The sequence below is a fragment of the Aspergillus saccharolyticus genome (genome assembly GCF_003184585.1).
Source record: "Aspergillus saccharolyticus JOP 1030-1 unplaced genomic scaffold BP01scaffold_51, whole genome shotgun sequence".
NCBI classification, from domain to species: domain Eukaryota; kingdom Fungi; phylum Ascomycota; class Eurotiomycetes; order Eurotiales; family Aspergillaceae; genus Aspergillus; species Aspergillus saccharolyticus.
The window spans coordinates 54379-77547 of NW_020290661.1; the positions used below are offsets into that span (position 1 = coordinate 54379).

The window sequence follows — 23169 nt, forward strand, 5'->3', positions numbered from 1 at the left end:
AGTGAGATTATCACGGAGAAAGAGGCCCAAAGTCGGGACACAGACTCCAGGAGGGGTGAAGGTCAGTCAGTAATTTGATTTAATGATGATTGTGAAAGCAGAAATCACTGCTCGCAAGGTCAGCCCTCGGAAAATGCAAGTCTTCGCCTTGTAGTCGAAGAAGCGCTTTGAGTATAGGTATGGTGTTAATGGAAGTCAATGGAATTAAGACCTGATCAATGCTGGCAAACACACGTGCTATTGATTTGTCAGGGCAGCCTCTTTGTCTGGTGGCAATAAGCAGGTATGACTTGGGTTTCGGCGATAAGGCTCACAATGGCCGAGAGGGAGGAATCCTAGGTACCAGGCGATGACAGATATGTTCTCTGCTGTTGCCTTGCGCTGGAAGAGTTCTGCAAAGAGCGCTCACAAGATCTATAAACGAGCCGAAACCGGGGAGCCCCTTTTTTCCACCGTGTAAGACAGGCTAAGGTAAGTATGAGTCAATGCGCTGATGGCTGGGGCTGCGGTACTAATGAAATTAGGAATCAGATTTCAGCAGTGTTCATGGGATTGCGGGGTTGGCGCGTGGCGGTAGTGAAGGGCAGCTGTTCATGAGATTCGAAGACCCCTTCTTGCGTTGACAGGGAGAGGCTGTAAGTCCGGTGACCTGCAGACCCGGGCGCGGTGATCAATTATCACTGATACGAAGTATGTTATGTGTCATGATACTGGTTAGACTTGCTAGTCATTAAAGATACCATGATTTTTAGGCATACCATATGATGGGGCGGGCAAGTCAATGATCTGCCACATGACGACAATCGCCTTGATAAAAGCGGGGTCATGATTGCTGGTCAGATGAGTACCTGGTACCGGTCGGCGGTACTCAGTCATTTTGGACAGGGTAGGTGGGGTCACTGTTCTCCGTACCTAAAGGTTCAATTCTAGTGCCCGCTTTCAAGTTTGGCCACATCTAGTGAGGGGCAACCAATTCACTTGGCGGTGTGTAAATGTATCCATTTGACAACTTGGAAGATATTATCAGTGCTGATTGGTCTTGCTGCCAGGCTGCAAGCTTAGATTTCCCGTACTTTTTCGATATATGCAACCAAAGATGTATTTATAACTATGTCTAGTACTGAGGAATTAGAAGTTGGATTTTTAGACTAGAATACCTTAGGTACCCAGCAATCATTCTCCTAAATAACAGTAAGTACCTCGAATACCCGCTATCCTGATAAGCAGTTCTAGGTAATAAAGTTTGGCTACCAGGAGATCTTCTCACCACTGAAAACACATTTTTTTTGCCAACAACATTTATTTTCGCTTGTAATTTCCTAGCAATTACCCCAAATTCAGAAAAGTATGAATCACGCAAAAGTTGAGCGATATGTGTTTGGTACTCTACAGCATGCTCTCAGAGATGATTGACCCTAGATACATCGCTGGGTATCCTGCAAGTATGCTATTGTATGACCAACAAAATGTTTGATAGTACTCTCATTGGAGACCTATATGACAACAACATCTTTCAGTTAGGTGTAACGAGATGAGGTACGGTGCTCCGCGGTCTCATCTAGGACCGAGCAGAAAGACCGGGAGAGATTGAACTGTAATGATTGAGGTCAAATGGTTTCTCAAGGTCTGGGAAGCGCATCTGCTTTCTTCATATCCACGATTTTATCAATCAGTGAGGCATTACGTAAGGCCTGTCGAGCCGCCTCATCCCCCGCAATGGCTTTGTTAGTACCCTGGCCAGAACCGAGATGCTTGTTGGTCCAACCCCAGCCAGTGAGATATACCCCAACATAAAATGTTTGCGCCCCCTTTCCTTGTCGCGATGGAGGGCGTTCATCGGTATAGTGAAGCTTGACACCCTTCCCCATGATCTTTTTGGCAAGCGCTTCCTTGGCATCCAAAGTAGACTTCTGGTCACCAAGTCGATCAAGCATCGGCATCCACAATTTCGTCAACCATTGTTCGGCTGTAGCGTAACCATCGACAGGATCAGATAGGATCAGCCCCGCAACATATGCCTCAAAGATATCCGCCTGTGTTTTTGTCCATCTTTTTGGTTGATCTGCGTACTGCGACGGCACTGAAGCTTTGTTGTCCATCTCATACCTAGTTGCAAATTCGGCTAGAGTCTCATTCTTTACAAGTATCTCGCGAATTTGCGATATCCGACCAGAGGATATATCCTGAAACCTATCCCAAATGAGCCTAGTGGATATGACTTCTATGTAGGCGTCTCCTAGAACTTCGAGTCGATCATATGTGGCTCTGAGGTCATTATTCATGCCTGGATGCGTAAAAACTGCACTTCTAAGGCTGTCATCCGAGATTGGAGGTAAATCAGGAAGCTGAGACTGTTGAGTGCCCCCGGCGATCCGGGGCTTCTGATTTCCTGCAGTGGGAAAAGACGGGACATGGACTCCTGCGCGACATAGAGCAACGTCCAACTCGGTCAAAAGCCGCATAATATGCGAAGATGTTTGACTATCCTTAAGTATTGTCGTCCTGCGATTGTCAATAATATTGCGAACCATATTCCTCAGAACGGAAAGTGCTTCATCTTGATGTACTCCATGAGAGGAGGTTTGAGTCGAGGCACATTGGAATGCGTTATGCTACCTCGTGTCAGAATTCGGAGCATACGAGCACACCATTGTACACTTCAAGTTACCTTGAGCTTCTTGCCATCCCTATCGTATAATGGTGAGAAGACGGACTTTCTTTTCGAAGGCATGTCAGAATTTGAGGAAAGGGTACAGGCTAATCTTGATGCGTGGATCATCGCAAGGCGGAAGCGAAAAAACTACTGCTCACGTGATAGTTATTGAGGTCGCGTACGGAGTCGAGCCTCAGCCGCAATCTTGCAACCACTCCCCATGAACTACAGCTCCATTCCCCAAGATGGCGACCCAATATAGCCGAATACTAGAGCTGGCAAAGGTATGACCCTCTAGCAGGAGATATAAACCTCGCCGAAGGTGTTTGGCCATCTCCTGCCTTATCATATGCTTGCTGTTCCTTTCGACTTAAATCCCGACAGGTCCAGTGCCGTATCTTCTCACAAAACTTCAACCCAGAAAGGCTACGGCTGGGAAACAAAGTCTTACGGCAAAGACTACGCGGTCCAAGTCTGGCGGCATGGTATCCGAAAAAGACGGTTTCCTTCCGTGATTTGCAAGCCACCTATAAGCCCCTTGGGTTGACAATGTTCGATGAAGGGGAGGATGATCGGGAAGAAGCCATTCAGATGTACGTTTCTTCGAATTGCCTTCATAACCATTCTAATATTTATCAATAGTGCCAAACTGCGAGGGAAGGGCAGGCCCAAGAAGAAGAGGACAGCGGCAGGTAAGTCTTACCACTCTAATTACTTACACGCCGGACATGTTCTCACTCACATCAAAACTTTAGAGTCACGATCGGCCAAGAAGAAGAAATGAACTCCACTCTAGCCTATATCTCAGCCTTCGTCACGGGTCATGGACATTTCGCGTATATAGAGTCATCGTATTGCAGAGTTTACACCAGTTGTACTGTACTTCTATCGTATCTGTAGGCTCGTTTGATACACGGAACATAGACCAAGACATCAATCCTACATTGCGCGCTTTCTTCGGGTTGAAGAAGTAATAAACATAAGTCTATTGTATATGTGACAGTGCCGACCCCAGAGCCAATTTCGCGAGACGGCTTTCTCCTTTGTAACGCGGACTTTGTATGAATCATCCTCTGGGGCATAATTAACTGATTAAATCCTCCGGGAAGACATCGAGGCATTATTACCATTCCGCTCGGGTAACGAGATATCACATGATTCAGATCTCCCTAGCGGGTGGAAGTCGCGTCCTAAGTAACTCCCGCCGTAAATTCGTCCAGTGACAAATCTGGCAGGATCCTTGCTCCATTACATGAACTGCACAGCTGTTAACATTACTCAATTCATTCGGATGCTTTTTTCTTGCAGGATAATTTACGCTCAAAAGAGGAACTCAGAAGTGTTCTGTTTCATATTCCCACCTAGCTATGAAACCCAGTAAGAATCAGCTGCGAAGGGCAAAGAGGAAAGCTCTGAAGTCTCAGGTATGGTCTGAGTTCTATGCCGAGTCTCGATTTCGCTAATGCTTCGGTCGTCATAGGCTTGTGCGATTGAGAATAATCATGAAACACCTGTTGTGCAATCCTCAGGCCAACGCGTTTCTTCACCTACAGAGCTTCCAACCGTGACAACCAATAGCTTCGAAGAATCTGTGAATTTGGAAGGTGAAAATTCGCTATGGACTATGTATAAGGATGTCATGGGCAGATTCGACGACTTGGAAGATGGGAACTCGATAATAAGAGAACTTCCAAAGCCTATCATCTATTTTGACGATGATAATGAAATTCCCGATGAAGAGGAGAAGGAGCCTGTGATATCTCGGCGAAAGAGAAGAGAAATGAACAAACTTTCCGTTGCCGAGTTAAAGGCAATGGTTCGAAAGCCGGAAATTGTCGAATGGACAGATACATCAGCGCCAGATCCAAGGCTTCTGGTTCACCTCAAATCGCATCGCAACGTGGTTCCTGTGCCTTCTCACTGGTCGCTGAAACGAGAATATCTATCGTCGAAGAGGGGAGTCGAGAAAGCCCCATTTGCGCTGCCGAAGTTCATTCAGGAGACGGGAATATCAGAAATGCGCGATGCTGCTCTGGAGAAGCAAGAGCAGGCTACGTTGAAACAGAAGCAGAGGGAGAGGGTTCAGCCAAAGATGGGAAGGCTCGATATCGATTACCAAAAACTCTACGAGGCATTCTTCAGGTTTCAGACTAAACCAGAGCTTACACGTTATGGGGAAGTGTACTATGAGGGCAAGGAATATGAGACTAATTTGAGACACCTTCGGCCTGGGGAGCTAAGCGCAGAATTGAAAGAGGCACTAAATATGCCTCCCGGTGCACCACCTCCGTGGTTAATCAATCAACAGCGTTATGGCCCTCCTCCATCTTATCCTGCTCTGAAAATTCCGGGTCTAAATGCTCCACCACCTCCTGGCGCAATGTGGGGTTATCATCCGGGCGGGTATGGGAAGCCCCCGGTCGATGAGCATAACAGACCTCTTTACGGTGGTGACATTTTTGGTGTCCTACAACCTCAGCAAGCTGTGCAGCAGGGTGAGCCTGTGGAGAAGGATCTCTGGGGAGAGTTACAGGCACCTGAATTAAGTGATGATGAGAGCGAGGACGATGAGGATGACGCAGCCAGCAGCGAATTTAGTGGAGATGTTGATGATGAAGTGGACACGGGGTTGCAGACTCCCAGTGGGATGGAGACTCCTAGTGGACTAGTCTCATCTATTCCCACCGAGAACGGCGGGCCCGAGAATATCACCGGAGAGTTTGACGTGCGGAAGCATTATCGCGGAACTCAAACAGAGGAGTCTACGAGCCAAAGAAGCGCTTTCCAGGTTATTCCTGAAAGGCAGGCGAATGTTCAGGGTTTCTTTGGGGCTGACAAGGTCTATGAGCTCCACAAGACCTCGGACGGTCTACCTATACTGGGTTCCGAGGATAGTAACAGAAAGCGAAAAAAGCCCGGTGATGTCGATGTCTCCCTTGATCCAGATGCATTGCAGATGGAAGGGGGTATCGGACAGGCTGGAATTAGAAAGATGTACGAGTCGCAGAAGCAACGCGACACAGATCCTGGGTGGAATTTCCAAGAAGACTTGAGTGATATGATTGCTCATGAGAGTCGCAAGAGGCTGAGGAAAGAGGAAGAAAAGCGAAAGAGATAGGAAAGCCTACAGCTTCTATTTTGATCATCCAAGACCAGCTTCTTTGGTACGTCAATTCAGATGAACAATATGAAGATATTCTAGTTGTTCTACTTTGATAGGATAGGTAGTTAGTGGTTATTTGATCTAAGCTAGTATGATAGTGATTGGTAATGTATTGGTACACTATGGTAGTAGAGGGCTAACTATATCATCTTTATTAGAAAGAAGTAAGCCCAAGTAGGCTAAATATTCAGTAGATGTAGTGGAATCGCCCATGGTGATACATTGGTTTGTCCCGATGGCTGGATAGTTCTACTGTCTGTTTCTACCTTTAGTGCATAACTTGTAGTTCTCGATATTTTAATAATCTTTACTTTAATTAATTGACTGGTCTAACGATATTATCCTTGTAATAGTGGAAGATAATAGCCATATCTTTGTTGTTTCGCCTTAGGCAGATCTAGAGTGGCTAACGGCCAGGTCAGGTCAGGTTAATTGGAAATTCTATACCTGACCGCCAGGTTATGATCAGGTTAAAGAAATTTTTATACCTGACTATAGTATAGTTAAAAACGAGATAGTTAGCTATCTTAACTATTCTTGGTACTAAGATCTATCTATTATATCTCTTTTAGTCTTAATATAGTTAAGATAAATCTAGATTAAGTAGTTATTAATCTAGTTATTTTAACTAATATTAAAAAGTATATAAAAATAAGCTTTTTAAATAAAGATAACAAAGTTTTAAAAGAATAATAGTATTCTTTTTATCTATATTCTTAACTAATAATAAGAAAATTCTAGTAATACTAATAGATTTTAATTTTTTCTAAACTAGTTACTATTATAATAGAAAATAATAGAAAAGATATATAATTATAGCTTGGTTTAGACTATATATATTAATTATAATATACTATTCTATTAAAACTATATATTTACTACTAATTAGAGTATAAAAAATAATAATATAATTTTTATTTTACTTCTTATCTTTTTAATTTTAGTTTAGATAATCTATTATATTCTTTCTTTCTATTCTAAAGAACTAAATTATATAATTACAGATTAAACTTATAAGAAGAATTTATACTATACTATTTACTTAATTTTTTTTAGTAACTATACTTTCTAGGAATTATCTAGTTAAATATTAAATATTATATTTCTTATAATAGATTTTATAAGAGTCTTTTTTAAAACTCTTCTATATAGATATATTTTCTGTATTCTAATCTACTACATTTACTTAAGCTCTATTTAAAGAATAAAACTTTTTTATATCTCTAGATTCTAGATATAATTCTCTACTTATAAAATAATTAGATCTTAGAAATATAACAATTATCTTTTATAGTATATTAAAACATCATAGATTACATTTATATAAATATATACCTATAATTAAAATGACACAGTTCTTTTACTTTTATCTTTTTATATCTATTATATATAGAGTAGTGTTAGAATTATAAGTTAATTATAGTTATCTAGTTTATTTTTAGAAGATACTATTGATTTCTTTTCTTCTATTTCTTAGATTTTTATAGAATATAAATTCTTAAAGTAAAATAAACATTTTAAATTAGATCTTTTCTTTTCTTCTAAATCTTCAGATTATATATAATATAAAGAATTAAAAGATTATTTTTATTTAATTCTTAAAAAAAATTCTATCTTTTAAAATTAGTAGTAGAAGATAATCTTTTTTAGAACTTATAGGTAAGCTTAGAAATTATTATTTATTCTTAATTAGAAGTTATTAATAATATAGAATAGTTTTTAAAAAGATATATTATTCTTTAAAATTTCTTATATTTATTATTAAGTATATCGTTATATTTTATAATATCTAGAATTTAAAAACTTAGAAACTAATTCTATAAATTACTATCTTTATAAGAATTATAGAAAAATATTATTAACTATATCTGAATAAATAATTACTTAGATACTAAGTAAAGAACTATTATAGATATTTTCTTATTATTCTTAGATAAATTTTTCTAATTATTATTTTTTCTTGATTTCTATAGTTTATAATAGATAAAACTTTTAGAATCAAGTTTTATATTTTTTAATTATCTATTATCTACTATTTTAAATAGTTGAATATATTTAATTTAGATAAATAATTAATCTTATTATTTCATTTCTCTACTAAAAGTTAAGTTCTTCTAAGTAAGTATAGATTAAGAAATATTTTTTGAGGTTATTTAGAAAGATATATATATAGTTACTATTAAAGTTATTAGATACTAAATATATATTAGTTATAGTAGATTACTAGATTAGTTTTAACTAGAAAGTATTTCTTACTTCAACTAGATATTTTCTAATAGAAGACAAGCCTTGTATCCTCGCTTCGCTCAGCGGCTTGAAGGCTGGGGCTGCTGGCTGGTCTGTTATATATATTCCTAATCAGGAATATGTATATATTATATATATTATTACAGTAGAATAAACTAGTTATAAATATTTCAGAAATACTAAAATACTTATTATCTAATATCTTCTATATTCTACTACTACTATTATTTATCTTGTTTTTTATTTTTTTAAAAAGAAGTTATTTCTTTTATAGATATTTACATTATAAACTATTAAGATTTTTAAATTAATCTAGACTATAATTCTAAGAGAATAATAAATAGTTAATAATATAAGTATATAAATATATATAAAGATAATTTATAGCTATAGTTGTCTTTATAACAATATATTTTTTATAAATAATACTATTTTATCTTCTTCTTCTAGAAAATTAAAATTAATATAATTATATAAAAATAGATAATTAATATAATCTATAGTATCTCTTAATACTTCTTCTAGTTCTTTTACTATAAAACTCTAGACTCTAACTATTAATTATAATATAGTCTATAAATCTATAGTCTATTAATATAGATAGAGTACTTAGTCTACTCTTAACTATCTATTAAACTAGAAGTCTATCTAGATTTAGACTATTAGAATAGTACTAAAAGATACTAAGAATAATTAGATAATCTACTTCTACTATCTAGCAGACTATAGACTATAGATAGATTATATTATTTTATTTAGATTTCTAGAGGATTTCTATATAAATCATTAACTTAATTTATTAGAATATTACTATATTCTCTATTTCAAATTGAAAAATAAAATATTAAATAATTTAATAATTAATATAGACTATAGTTTCTACTTCTACTATTAATAAGAAAAATAATAATAAAGAGAATAATAATAATAAGAAGAAGAAGAAGAAGAAGAAGATTTTTATAAATTATAAATTTCTTAAGAATCTACTAATTTAATTTTTTATTATATATTATATAATTATTTATATTTTTATTATCTATTCTTTTATTAAGAATATAGTCTAGTGGCTTAAGATCTCTACTAATAACTAGAATACTCTAGTAGCTGCTTTCTAGACTACTATAGCTACTACTAATACTATAGTAGTAGCTACTAAGATCTAGACTAATATTATCTACTATCTAATAGCTATTTTTTATACTACTACTAGTCTAGTAGATAAAAAGAAGAAGAAAGAGAAAGAAGAAAAAAATAAGAAGAAGAATAAGAATAAGTTTATAATCTAAGAGCTAGATCTTTAGACTATTATATTTTTAAATAGTAAATAAACTATTAGAGTAATTTCTAGTCTTCTAGTCTAATATATATATAAATAAATAAATTAGTAGACTTTAAGTACTTTAATAGTTAATAATATATTTAATTATAGATTTATTAAAGAATCTTCTTATATATAATATTCTTAATAGTAATTATATTTAACTAATAGAAAATAATTAGTTTAATTATATCTATTATATAAAAAAGTACTATATATAACTATCTATAAGAAAATAGTAGAAGATAAAGATCTATAACTATAATTTATAAAGACTAGTTTTAAGTATAATTAATTATTACTATAAAGTAAAAATAGATTAGAAATTATCTATAAAAAGAGTAAATAGAAGTTTATTCTTATTTAAATATAAAATATTCTATAGAATTAACTATTTTAAGCTAATATAATTATTAGTTAGTATTTTAATCTTAATTAGCTATAGTCTTAATATCTATATTAATAGATATATTATATTATACAGCCTATTTAATATATATATATATTTCTAAAATAGATAATAAATATATTTAGTTTTAGCTATAAAACTAAGAAAGATAAACTACATAAATTAACTATATATAAAAACTTATATATAAACTTCTTAATATTATTATTAATATTATCTATTAAGATTTTATTAATGATATAAATATTAGTTATATAGTCTAATAGTTTATTAAGATAGTAATTATTAAATCTATTTAAGAAAATATTATAGATTATAAGAATTATATACTTAGTAAAGAAGGTAATATCTAGACTCTTTTAAAGATAAACTATAGAAAATATATATTTATAAAGATTCTTAATATTCTTAGTCTAGTATATACTAGAAGATAGACTAATTTAGATATAAAAACTATAATTATATAATATATTATTGATTAGATAGTATATATTTTATTTTCTAGTTTTTTCTATAGATAGTCGTTCTTATAGAACTATAGAATATAGAATAATTATTATAAAAAGAAATATTATAAATAAACTATAATAATATCTAGATAATATTTCTTTTTTACTATAAGTAATAATTACATAAAATTACTACTAAAGAGAACTAAAATACTACTAAATAGTTTATTAGAATAATATCTAGTAAATAGTTTTGAAAATATAATAGTATTATATAGAAATCTTATTCTAGATAATTAGGTCTATATTCTATAGCTTAAATATAAGATTAATCAAATAAAAAGGTATCTCTATTAATTTAAGAGAAATATATAACTTAGAATAAGTTATATAATTATAAGATAAAAGTAGAGCCATTATACTAGATAATATTATATGAAAAATCTTCTTATCTAGTAAATACAGTTTACTATATATAATATAATATAAAAATATTTTTTTAGTACTACTAGTATCTTAAATAAAGTAATAGACTAGTAGATCTTATTCAATAGCTATTATAATAATATTGAAGACTATATATTATAGATTATTTAGCTAATATTCTAATTTCTTAATTAGAGAAATATAGTTAACTAGTTAACTAGTTAGTTTTTAATATTTAGTAATACTCTTAGTCTATTTCTACTAGTTAATTAAAAAAGAAAACTAGAAATCTATAAATAAATAATTCTTAGTTCTAAGTAGTCTATCTATAAGAAAGTATAGTTAATCTTATAGTTAAAAATAATTAGAGACTTCTATATCTATAAAATCTAGTAGATAAGATTATCTATAAAGAATATCTTAAATTTATTCTATAATACTAGTAGTTTATCTACTAAACTAAATAATAAGACTATTATAAATAGAGACTATAAAATAAATTTAGATATAAAGACTACTATCTTCTAGAATATTAGATACTATTTTTTATTCTTATTAAGTAGATCTAGGACCTAGTAGATTATCTAGAATATAGAATAAAGTATATTATTAATAGTATAGAGATTCTTAAAGCTAATAGAATCTATCTTAATAATTAAAAAAAGCTATAAATAGAACTATTCTTCTATATTAGAATTATAATAATATATTTAACTAATTATAAGATTCTACTATTATAACTACTATAGTTTTATATTCTTTTCTATATCCTAAATAAAATATTAAGATATTTCTATATACTAGTAAGAGATATATTTAGAATCTAACTAGACTATTTCTATATTATATTTAAAAAAGACTATTAGTATACTATAGAAAAACTCTAAATAATCTATAATCTACTATATATCTATATTCTTAAAAAATAATATAATGTACTAGTCTAGAAGATAGACTATTAATACTATATTTAATAAATACTTCTTATAAATATAAAAGTAGACAAGATATATAATAGTTTCTATTAGCTTATTATAATAATTTTTAAGATACTAGTTTATCTTATCACTAATCTAAAAGTATAATATAATATAGTCTAGACTCTTATATATATACTTAATAATATACTTAATTATTCTAATATTCTAATAGACTTATATATTAATATAGGAATATAATTATAAAAAAAGAAATAGATTATATAGTATAACTAATATATTCTTATTTTTAATGTTTTAACTATAAATTATCTTTTTAAAACTTATTCTAGATTAATACTAATAATAATAGAAAGAATATCTATTCTTCTATAGTAATACAGTCTTCTGATATACTATTAGAAAATATTTTATATATAAAGTTCTACTAGTATCTAGATTTTTTCTATAGTAAAATACCTAAGAATTATATAATAGACTATATTTCTATTACTCTAATATCTAGAACTATACTAATACTAGTCTAAAAATCTTAATATTCTTAATTAAATAAAATAGTTTCTATTTTTTTTAATTTATAAATATAGATAATAAGATCTAACTAATTATCTATAGACTAGTGATAGAATAGTTTATTTTAAGTCTTAAATTAATTAGAATTTACTATTATAGTAATAAAAAATAATAATAAACGATAAACTTATATAATAATTATAGTATTATAAAAAAGCTATTATATATAGTATAGATTATCTATATAGGTAAATAATAGAACTACTCTATAATCTAATTTCTCAGCTGGAAAGTTAATACTATCTATATATACTATTAAATCTATCAGTCTACTATATATATTAGTCTATAACTTATTCTAGTTATATTTTATCTATTTTAACTTATCTTATTTAATAATTATCTATATATCTATTAAATACTACTGTTATAAATATCTAGTCTATTGTAGTATATTAAAATTATTCTTATAAAAAAAATAATATATATAAAATATCTAGACTATTAATTAACTATCTTTATAGCTTAGATTATTATCTAAATATACAGTAGTACTCTTATAAAGCTGTAGATTCTAGTATTAGTCTAGATTACTATATAAAAAAAGAAGAATATAGTATAGAGTAAGATAGAAAGTATAGAATAAATTAATATAGATTAATTATAACTATTCTTTAGTAGTATATAAATATAGAACTATATCTTAAAATATATAGTAGCTATAATTAGTATCTATATATAGAATAACAGTAGTTATCTTAAATAATAGAAAGATTATAATATTAATAGTCTATATCTTTCTCTATTATAAGACTAATCAATAGTACTAATATAATATTAATTAGAGCAGAATATAGTTTAGTCTTATATAGCTATTTCTAAGTAGACTAGTATATTAGAATATATAGATTAATATTCTTAAGTATCTTAACTAATTAATCTAGTATATACGATAAAAGATCTATATTATACTAGATATAGATGTTATTACTAAATTCTATATTATAAAACCAAGTCTATATAAAGAAGGATAAATAACTATTATTATATTGTAATAATCTATATAAGTAAATTAATTCTCTTATAATACTTATTAAAATATTTCTACTAGATTAAGAGTAGATATTCTTTATGGTCTGTCTAGTCTTTAAGATAAAATTACTAGAGATTAAGAAGTTATATAGTAATTATAAAGATATGAGTAAGAATTAAGATAGATTAGTTATAGACCAGTAAAAGAAGAATAAAAAGAATACTTAATAGTTAAAGTATATTTTAAAAATATATAGACCCAGAAAATAGTCTAGAACTATATATTAAAAGTAATTCAGTGGATACTAATAATAGTAGTATGTACAAAGTATACTAATCTATAAGAAATTTAACTATTCTAGTAATATAGATTATAATAGAGTTCTATAATATTAGAAAACTATAGAAAAATAAAAGTAAAAATAAATAAAGCTATAAATATGAATATAAATAAGGATAAATATAATAAGAACTATTAGTTAGAGATTAATAAGCTGAATAAAAGTAGAGTAAAGTATTTATATAAGAAAATACTAAAAATTATATTTAAAAAATCTGTAAAAATTAAAAAATAGAGATTCTAGACTAAAAATAGTACTATACTATAGTAAAAATTCTGGTCTATTTATAGAATTTTAACTTCTTGAAAATAGTAAAAAGTAAGCTAGTAAAGCTTATATATATTAAATTTCTCTGTTTTCCTGATATCTTGTCTGTTTAGGCAAGTGGGGCTACGAATTTAATATAGAATAAAAAGCCAGATTTTGCTGCAATAGACGAGTCTATTTTTAGAAAATAATATAAAGAAATGACTGAGAAGTCGAGTTTTCAATTAAATTGTGATATTTTCGTATATAGTAGTAGTAATACTAAATCTTCTTAAATATAGTAGATATCTCGTTAGTAGAGTTATAGAGACAACTAAATATTAGTATTATTCTATAATAGATTTTAGAATATCTTACTACTCTTAAAAATAATATGGATAGTTATTAAGTTGAACTACCTTATATTATATCTTTTATTTCTTCTACTTCTTTTATTAGTAATGCTGGTCTATTATCTTAAGATTAAGACTCTAGTAATCTATCTAGTAATGTATCTAGAGATATTTCTTGATCTTCTTATTCTAATAATCCAAATCTCATCTTCTATACTATATATCTTAAGAAGATAAGATTAGAAATAATTAGTTTCTTCTAGTCTAATATATTAGATAATAAAGTATTAAAGTAAATTAGCTATAATATATACTATAAGAATATCTATATCTTTCTTAATTAGCTTAAAGACATTATTAAATACTATAGAGAAGCTTTAATTAAGATAAATCTTTAAGTATATCTTTAGAGTACTATTCTAATATAGTATACTACTAAGTTATTTAATATAGAAAAGTATCTTATATTATAAATAATTGTTACTAATAACTTATTTAAAGAAATAAAGAAGAGATTTAAACTAGATATCTTTATAGATATAATAAAGTTAAATATAATATATTATAGTTTATCTAATATCTAAGCTAATAGATATATTAGTTAATTTATTTAGAATATAATATATTATACTTAAAAAGCTTAAATAAATAATATTTTTAACTAGATTACTTATATCTAAAATTATTATAACCTATATTTAAGAATAGATATACTTAGATCTACTAAGAATATAACTATATATACATTTCTTAAATAGCTTAATTAGTAATAATATATGTTGGAGTTTCAGTTCTTTTCAAATAGAATTTATTGGGGCTTTATTTAACTTTCACTTTTCCATACAAACTGAGTATAGAAGTGAAGTCAAAGTAAGATTAAAGTTAAAGATAATTAAATTCAAAAGAATTAAAGATAAAATGAATAAGGACATAAATAAGCCACTGATTTTAATATATATCTGGTCAACTGGTTCCAGATGATTCTGGATAATCCTTAGAAAATTATAGAATAAAGCAGACTATTTAAGCCAAAATCCTTTATTTATTAATTTCCTAATTAGGAAACCAAAACATTCAGAATATAGAAGTAAGAATCCAGGATAAGAATATAGGGATAAATTAACTAGAGATGGATTTGGGCTGGAATAGTAGTTTAAATAGCTCAATCCAGGAATTAGAGCTAGAATATAGTAGTCAGGTAAGCTACTAGTCTGATATACTTCTATAGTTTTGTAGAACTCAGTAGTTCTATTAAAATTAGAGTAAACAGACAGGTAAATATACTACTAAAATAGAAAAAAGATAAATAATTAAGTTCTTACTATATTAAGTTAATTAATAAATTACTAGTATTTCTAACTTCTAAACTACTTAGTTAGACTATCAGCTTTTATTTTGTTAGTTAGAACTTAATGAATATTAATAGTTTTATTTAGAACTTTCTATCTAAGCTAGTAATTTGCAATATCTATATACTTTAGACTAGTCTAAAAAGAGAAGATAGAACTAGTTAGTATTTAGATTATCTGAATATTATTATATAATATAAAAAAGCAGTATTTAGAGTTAAATCTTATTTAATTAAAAAATCATCTCTACTAAAGTAGTTACTTAGCTATAGTAGTTAGAATTAATAGTTTAGTCTTAGTAGTAGAAAGGATTATATAATATTATTTCTTACTGAGCTAGTTAATAGATCTATTCAATAAGTAAATAATATATCTTATTAAGCTAGTATAATCTAAATTATTATTAAAGCTGGTATTACTAGCTATATAGAAAACTATCTAATTAGAACTAGAACTATACTTAGTAGCTAGATTCATTATTTCTTCTAAATAGAAAATTAAGTAGTCTACTACTCTAAGAAATTTAGAACTTGGATTAATTAAGTATTCTATAAGCAGTTAATATAATTTAGCTATATTAGACCTAGTTTAAACTATAAAATATAAAACTAATTCTACTTTTACTAAAATTTATAAATCTAATTAGCTAAAATCTTAAAAAGTAGATTCTTAGTTAATTTCTTACTTAGAAGTAGAGATTTAGAACTTTAGAGATACTCTAGATTAAATTTATTAATAATTTTATTAATATAGATTAATTACTTGATCTATAGCTTCCTGTGATGATTCGGATCGTCTATGACAATATTCTGCTGTTCATCCCGACTCTCCGCCTCCCAGACCGCCTGTGCGGGAGAACTTCCCGTATGTTGATTCCTTCCGTCTTGCTATTATTAATATAAAGAATAAATATAATAAATCCTCTTATTAATAATAATAATATATAGTAGTATATCCCTAATTATTATTCAGACACTTTCCTTGTGTATTCTAAGGATTTAATACTGTTTTTTATTCTTCTATATTACTTATTTATCTTAACTATCTTAGACACCCTAATCTGACATCTCATCCTTATAGTCATATCTTGCGCCTATAGTTCTTACTAGTTACTGTAATCTTCTATCTTCCCTACTACCTATCTTATCAATCACTTGACCTACCTACCTTATCTATATATTACTATTAATCATCTTTATTATTTAATTAATTCTCTTTAATTATATTATCTTTTTATCTTCTATCTTATATCTATTTATTATATTCTTGATATTATATATATTATATTCAAGGATTCTAAACTAATTATATTTTTATTTTTATAATATTACTAATATCAGAACTAGCTTATTAAATTATTTAGTTTTATAAAGACTTATCTAGTATACTTAAAAGATACCTTAATAGAGATATATTATCTTATACTTATTATATTATATTTTTAACATAGTTATCTTTATTCTTAAGACATTAATTATATCTATAAGCTTAGGATATTAATTAGTCTATTCTTTACAAAGTCCTTATTAAGTTTCTAGACTAGACTAATTATCTCTCTACTAATTAATTCTATATAGACTAGAATAGTAATACTTATTCCTGGTATCTTCTAGATAGTTTTATTAAGCTTAACAAACTACTTAATTAAGTATACTTATATTCAACTATATATTTATCTATTCTATTCTCTATATCTTCTATTTTATATATACTAATTAGAATATCTTTATTATCCTCTATATCTCTTATTTCTATAATATAGTCCCCAGAGCATCCTATTCCTAGCCTAATTACTAAAGATAATAAGTCGCCTGAGATACTTAACCCTAAGACTGAATTATTACTAGTAAGTATTAACTATATTATATTAGAACTATCTAGAATCTAATCTTATTATATACCTACTAGTCCTATACTAAGAATATCTTTTTAACTTTTAGAAAGAGTAATTCTAGATATATATATCCTTATATCTTTATTGAATTTTCTAGGTCTTACTACCTTATCTTCTAGAATATACTTCTATCTAGAATATCCTGGATTGAGTAGTCTTTGCTTTAGATATATATATAAGTCTTAAGATATTAATAGACTAATAGATAAAGTATTTAGTATCTATTAAGATCTAGATTTAAATTATTTATTTACTAATATTAAAATAGATAAACTATTAATTGATCCTAGTACCTCTATATCTTACTAGATATATTATTCTGATTAAGGATATTACCCTGAAATATACTAGACTAAGATATATTAGATAAATTCTATAAATATAAATACTAATCTTTTTTAAATATACTAGATATCTTATTAGCAGCCGCTATAGGCTTAATAGAAATAACTAAATATTAATATTATTCTATAACAGATCCTAGAACAATTAACTACTCTTAAAAAATAGATAGATAGTTACTAAATTAATCTATCTTCTTATATTATACTTTCTATTTCTTCTACTTCTTCTATTAGTAATCCTGGTCTACTATCTTATAATCCTTCTAGTCTACTGTCTTAAGACTAAGACTCTAATAATCTAGCTAAAGATATTCCTTAATTTTCTTATTCTAATAATCTAAATCTTATCTTCTATACTATATATCTAAAGAAGATAAGATCTGAAATAATTAGTTTCTTCTATTCTAATATATCTAGTAATAAAGTAATAAAGTAAATTAGTTATAATATATACTATAAAGATATTTATATCTTTCTTAATCAGCTTAAAGATATTATTAAATACTATAGAGAAGCTCTAATTAAGATAAATCTTTAAGTATATCTTTATAGTACTGCCCTGATATAGTATACTACTAAGTTATCTAATATAGAGAAGTATCTTATATTATAAATAACTCTTACTAATAGCTGATTTAAAGAAATAAAGAAGAGATTTAAACTAAATATCTTTATAGCTATAATAAAGTTAAATATAATATATTATGGTTTATCTAATATCTAATCTAGTAGACATATCAGCTAATTTATCTAGAATATAATATATTATACTCAAGGAGCTTAAATAAATAATACTTTTAATTAGATTACTTATATCTAGAATTGTCTTAATCTATATTTAAGAATCAGTATACTTAGGCCTACTAAGACTATAACTATATATACTTTTCTTAAACAGCTTGATTAGTAATAGTATGACTGGGAGGATTTAGTCTATATTACTAAGAAAGATAACTTTCTTAGTAATTTCTATTCTACATCCCACAGTAGTTAAGAATAATCCCAAGGAAATTATTATTCCTAAGATACTTAGAATAATATTAATACTTAAAGATATAATAATAGATACTAGAATAATTATCTATATCTATTAAACTAATAAGAGGTTATCAGCTGCTATATTTTCTTTTAGTAATTATAGTAGTCTAGATACTAACTATATTAGTAAAACTAGTAGTTATACTAACTATCTTAGCAAAGGAATTAAGAATAGTAATAGAATTAATATCCCTACCTATAGTATATTCAGAACTAATCCTAAAACATAGCCCAAGGTCAAGATTAAAACAATCACTAGCCCTGGAATCAACTATATTAATTCCAGAACCAGGCTTAAGAATAGTATAGTCAACAGTTCTATTACTATAATAATTATAATAACTATAATAATTATAACTATAAGAGAAATTATAATATATATATAGCCGTTACAAATCCTATACTATCTAAATCATAGGAATATTCTAATACCTCTTATTAGTATAATAATTCTTAATTTAACTATACTTCCCCATATAAGACCATGTATATGGATAATCCTATATAATATATAGAGAATAAGTTATACCTAATTTATCTATTAATTAGATTTGTTGATAAACTTCCTGATAATTCTATTAGTCCCTATAATAAATAAGATAATATTTATAATTATAATAAAGTATATACTATTAATATTTTCTCTTATCTTAAGTATAAGAATCCTAAGACTTCTAATATTTAGTTTATTAAGAATACTAAGATTATAGAATTCTTCTTTAGTAAAGTATTTAAGATTAATAAAGTATTTAGAGTTAAGTAAGATATGTTTTTTATCTTATATATTAATTATACTATATCTTTCTCTTTAAAAAATATACTATATAAATATACTAAGATATATAATACTAAGCCTTTAGATATAACTCTAACTATATTCTATATTAATAATAACTCTATAGTAGAATCTGATTACTATATAAAAGACGTAATATCTAGACTATCTTTATATATATAGTAATCTACTACTATACAAGTTAGTTTAAACAATACTCAAGAGTATATTTCTATATATCTTAATATAGGATACTCTTCTACTATTATAAAAACTAATCTGATCTATTTAATTAGTATCTTAATAATCCCTACCAAAGCACCTCTTAGTATTATAGGTATTGGTTCTATATATTAAGCCAAGGAGTATATTATTTTTAAGATGTATTTCCTATACTATATTAGTCTAATATCTATAGTTTAGTTAACTATTTAAATAGTTAATAATCTTAATTAATCTATTTTATTAGTATCTATCTCTATATATAATATCTTAAGTATCCCTATATTTATATATATTATACTTAGAGTATATTTAGTTAAAGGTCTCTGTTCTAACTACAATACGTAGTCAAAAGTCTCGGGACACCCGCCTTCCGCATCAAAATATGCCTCCCTTCAAAACTCAATTATTCCACCATTTCTTTCTATATACAAAAGCTCTTTGGTAGTGAGGTTCTACAGTCTCAGTACTTTGTATAATAGCCCTTAGCTTTGTGAATAGCTGCAATACGCCGTGGTATTAATAGAATGAGGTTATCTAATACTGTTTATAGTATACTATTCTAATACTTATATAAAGCTTTATTAAAGGCCTCTTTATTCTCTTCTTTATATCTATTAAGCCAGAGGCTTAAATAATACTTATAAAGAACTCTTTTTAAGAGTATCTAGGTATACTTAATTAGATTTAAATTAAATAAATACAGAGACTAATCTATAATCTAAATTCTATATAATTTAAACTAGTTTCTAATCTTATCTATATGATAAATTGGTGTGTTATCTTGTTAAAATATTATTCTAGGCTTATAGATTAATTATAGACTATTTTTAAGAGTCTAAATATAAGAAACTTATATATAACTATTACAAGGTGTATCTGGATTATATTCTATAACTATAAGCTTTGTACAGCCACTAATCTATATTCTAGTTCAAACTATTTAATAATATATCTTATTATAGTGTTGTATATTAACTAATCTATATCTATAGTCTTCACCAACTATTTAGAATATATATCTAGTATCTTTTAAAGCATCTTGTTCGACTGAATATTTATCTAAAAAAATCATATTATTTTAAGTTAGTTTTTTAATCTATTGTCTATAGAATTTATACTATACTTTAGTATCTTTTCTTTATAGGAATATTCTCTTTTTAGTCTTTTATTTATATACTTTATAGAGGCGAAGAATATATCTAATTATAGATTTAGAGATCTTAATATCTATATCTATATATATTACAGAAACCAAGGCTTTCTAGCTTATTTTTGGTGATCGATGAACTATTAAAAAGATATAATAGTATATAGAATAGCTAAGCTTTTGGGGTCTTCTACTATAAGATAAAGATTTGACTTAGTAGTGATTTTAAAAGTATTTATATATATAATAAATTATTAAATATAATATACTAAATTTTTAAGCTAGTTTAACTAGTAATTACTTTATCTCTAGTCCAAAAAGAATTGTAGAGTATATTTCAGGTAAAGGTTTATAAGAATAGCCACGATTTGTACTAATTTCAGTGCCAAAAGACCTTATATTGGTGGTTTAGTGGGTGGTTGAAGTTGTTGATATTTCTGACGCGTCGGGCGCGGAAACGGAGTGTCCCGAGACTTTTGATTACTTATTGTATCTAATTAGAATAGATATAATTAGATATAAAGATATTATTCTTAACTATAAAAATTAGACTACTATTATTTAAGGATATCAAGGATTTATAATTCCTATTTAGACTATAATTAAGATAGATCAAATCTATATACCTATATATATAGTCTAGTTAGTAGTGATTTCTGCTTATTCTAAAGTATAAGTCCTAGTTAAAATCTATAAGAAGCTTTCTAAATCCGACTTTATCTTTAAATCTAAAAATAATACTAGTATATTCTTATTTACTTATTAATTAATATTAATTTTTTCTTTATTAAAGCTATTAATAAGACATCTAAGTCTATTACTCTAGGATACTATACTTATATTAGTATTATTACTAATAATAACTATATTACTGTATACTATATCTAGAAGAATACTACTGAATTAGTATATTCATCTTTTGAACCCCTTGCTGTATCTTGATATATCTAAGAGACTATACCCAAGGATCTATATTCTAATATAATCAATTCAAGCTATACATCTCTATATCACTAGTATATTAGTATATACTATAGATATATTAAAAATCCTAGATAAACCGTCTCGAGTCCTTATTTTAAAATAGTTAGTTTTTTAATATAGTAGTAATTCCCCAGATACTGAGTTACTACTCTAAATTAAGAATACAGCTCTAGATATACTATTTTCTGATATATTATTTAAATTATCTATTAATAGATCTTCTTATAGTATACTATCTAATTTATAACTATCTATTCTATTATCTTTAGAATAGTTAAAGTTAATTTAGCTATCTTTATATATTACTAATTAATCTAAACACCTTATAAATATACTAGCGAACAGTATTATTATCTATACTGAGAATCCTAAGATAAAGAAAGCTCTGGAAAAGATACTTATATTATATAATATATAGACCTTGCCTAATGACTTGAATATTAATATTACTAAAATTCTAGAAGAATATTAGCTCTATATTCTCTTAAAGAAAGAATAGAAAGAATATACCTCTAAACTATATATATATTAAGTTCCCAAAGTAGATTAAGATATTATAGATAAGATGTTTGAACCTCTTTATACTATAGATAAGATATTATATACTACTAGATATATATCTTTATTATATTCTATCTTTATAGTATAGAAGATTACCAACAGCTAGTCTAAAGAATATATTATTATAGACCTCTATAGTACTAATAAGGAAATAGAACCTGATTTTTATTCTATTTCTATATAAGAAGATATACTATAAATAGTCTAAGGATATTACTATATTAATATCTTTAATCTTATTACTTACTTCTACTAATAGTCTATTAGAAAAGATTATAGAAACTATCTTACTATTATTATATATAGAAGTTAAGAGATCTTTTATATAGTAATTATAAGCTTTATTAATTTAATTCCTTTTATATAAAGATAAATAAATCTTGTATTATAAGAATTTCGTGTATTTGCTTATATATATATTAATAATATAGTTATCTATTCTAATATCTTTGATAATTATCTTAAGTATCTGTCTGCTATCTTTATTTATTTTAAAGACTTGAATTTAAAGCTTAAAATAAAGAAGGCCTATATTAGATTTCTATCTATAATTCTACTTAATTAGTATATTAATGTACTTAGTTTTTCTATACTAGAGTCAAAGATTAAAGCTATTTAAGCCCTATTATTCCCTATAAATCTTATAGAATTAGAGTATTTTCTTAGACTTACTGACTGACTATACTACTATATAAATTATTATACTTAGAAAGCTACTCTCTTATAAGACTGTAAGATGTAGCTATTAAGATTATATAAGAATA

General features: G+C 27.2%; 3 protein-coding genes across 3 annotated transcripts; 2 read left to right on the forward strand and 1 right to left on the reverse strand.

Moving 5' to 3' along the window:
- Positions 1–1294: 1294 nt before the first annotated feature.
- On the reverse strand, positions 1295–2750 carry BP01DRAFT_328395 (ribonuclease III). Its single transcript, XM_025572942.1, has 2 exons — positions 2669–2750; positions 1295–2612 (listed from the first exon to the last, which is right to left on the reverse strand). The coding sequence occupies exons 1-2, from the start codon at positions 2729–2731 to the stop codon at positions 1620–1622; spliced, it is 1056 nt and encodes a 351-aa protein (XP_025427163.1). The 5' UTR covers positions 2732–2750; the 3' UTR covers positions 1295–1619.
- A 114-nt stretch (positions 2751–2864) lies between these two features.
- BP01DRAFT_360680 (mitochondrial 37S ribosomal protein mS33) lies at positions 2865–3606 on the forward strand. Its single transcript, XM_025575968.1, has 4 exons — positions 2865–2937; positions 3038–3246; positions 3296–3345; positions 3409–3606. The coding sequence occupies exons 1-4, from the start codon at positions 2899–2901 to the stop codon at positions 3435–3437; spliced, it is 327 nt and encodes a 108-aa protein (XP_025427164.1). The 5' UTR covers positions 2865–2898; the 3' UTR covers positions 3438–3606.
- Positions 3607–3873: 267 nt separating this feature from the next.
- BP01DRAFT_328399 (U2 snRNP complex subunit CUS1) lies at positions 3874–5914 on the forward strand. Its single transcript, XM_025572943.1, has 2 exons — positions 3874–4077; positions 4134–5914. The coding sequence occupies exons 1-2, from the start codon at positions 4021–4023 to the stop codon at positions 5769–5771; spliced, it is 1695 nt and encodes a 564-aa protein (XP_025427165.1). The 5' UTR covers positions 3874–4020; the 3' UTR covers positions 5772–5914.
- Positions 5915–23169: the final 17255 nt, after the last annotated feature.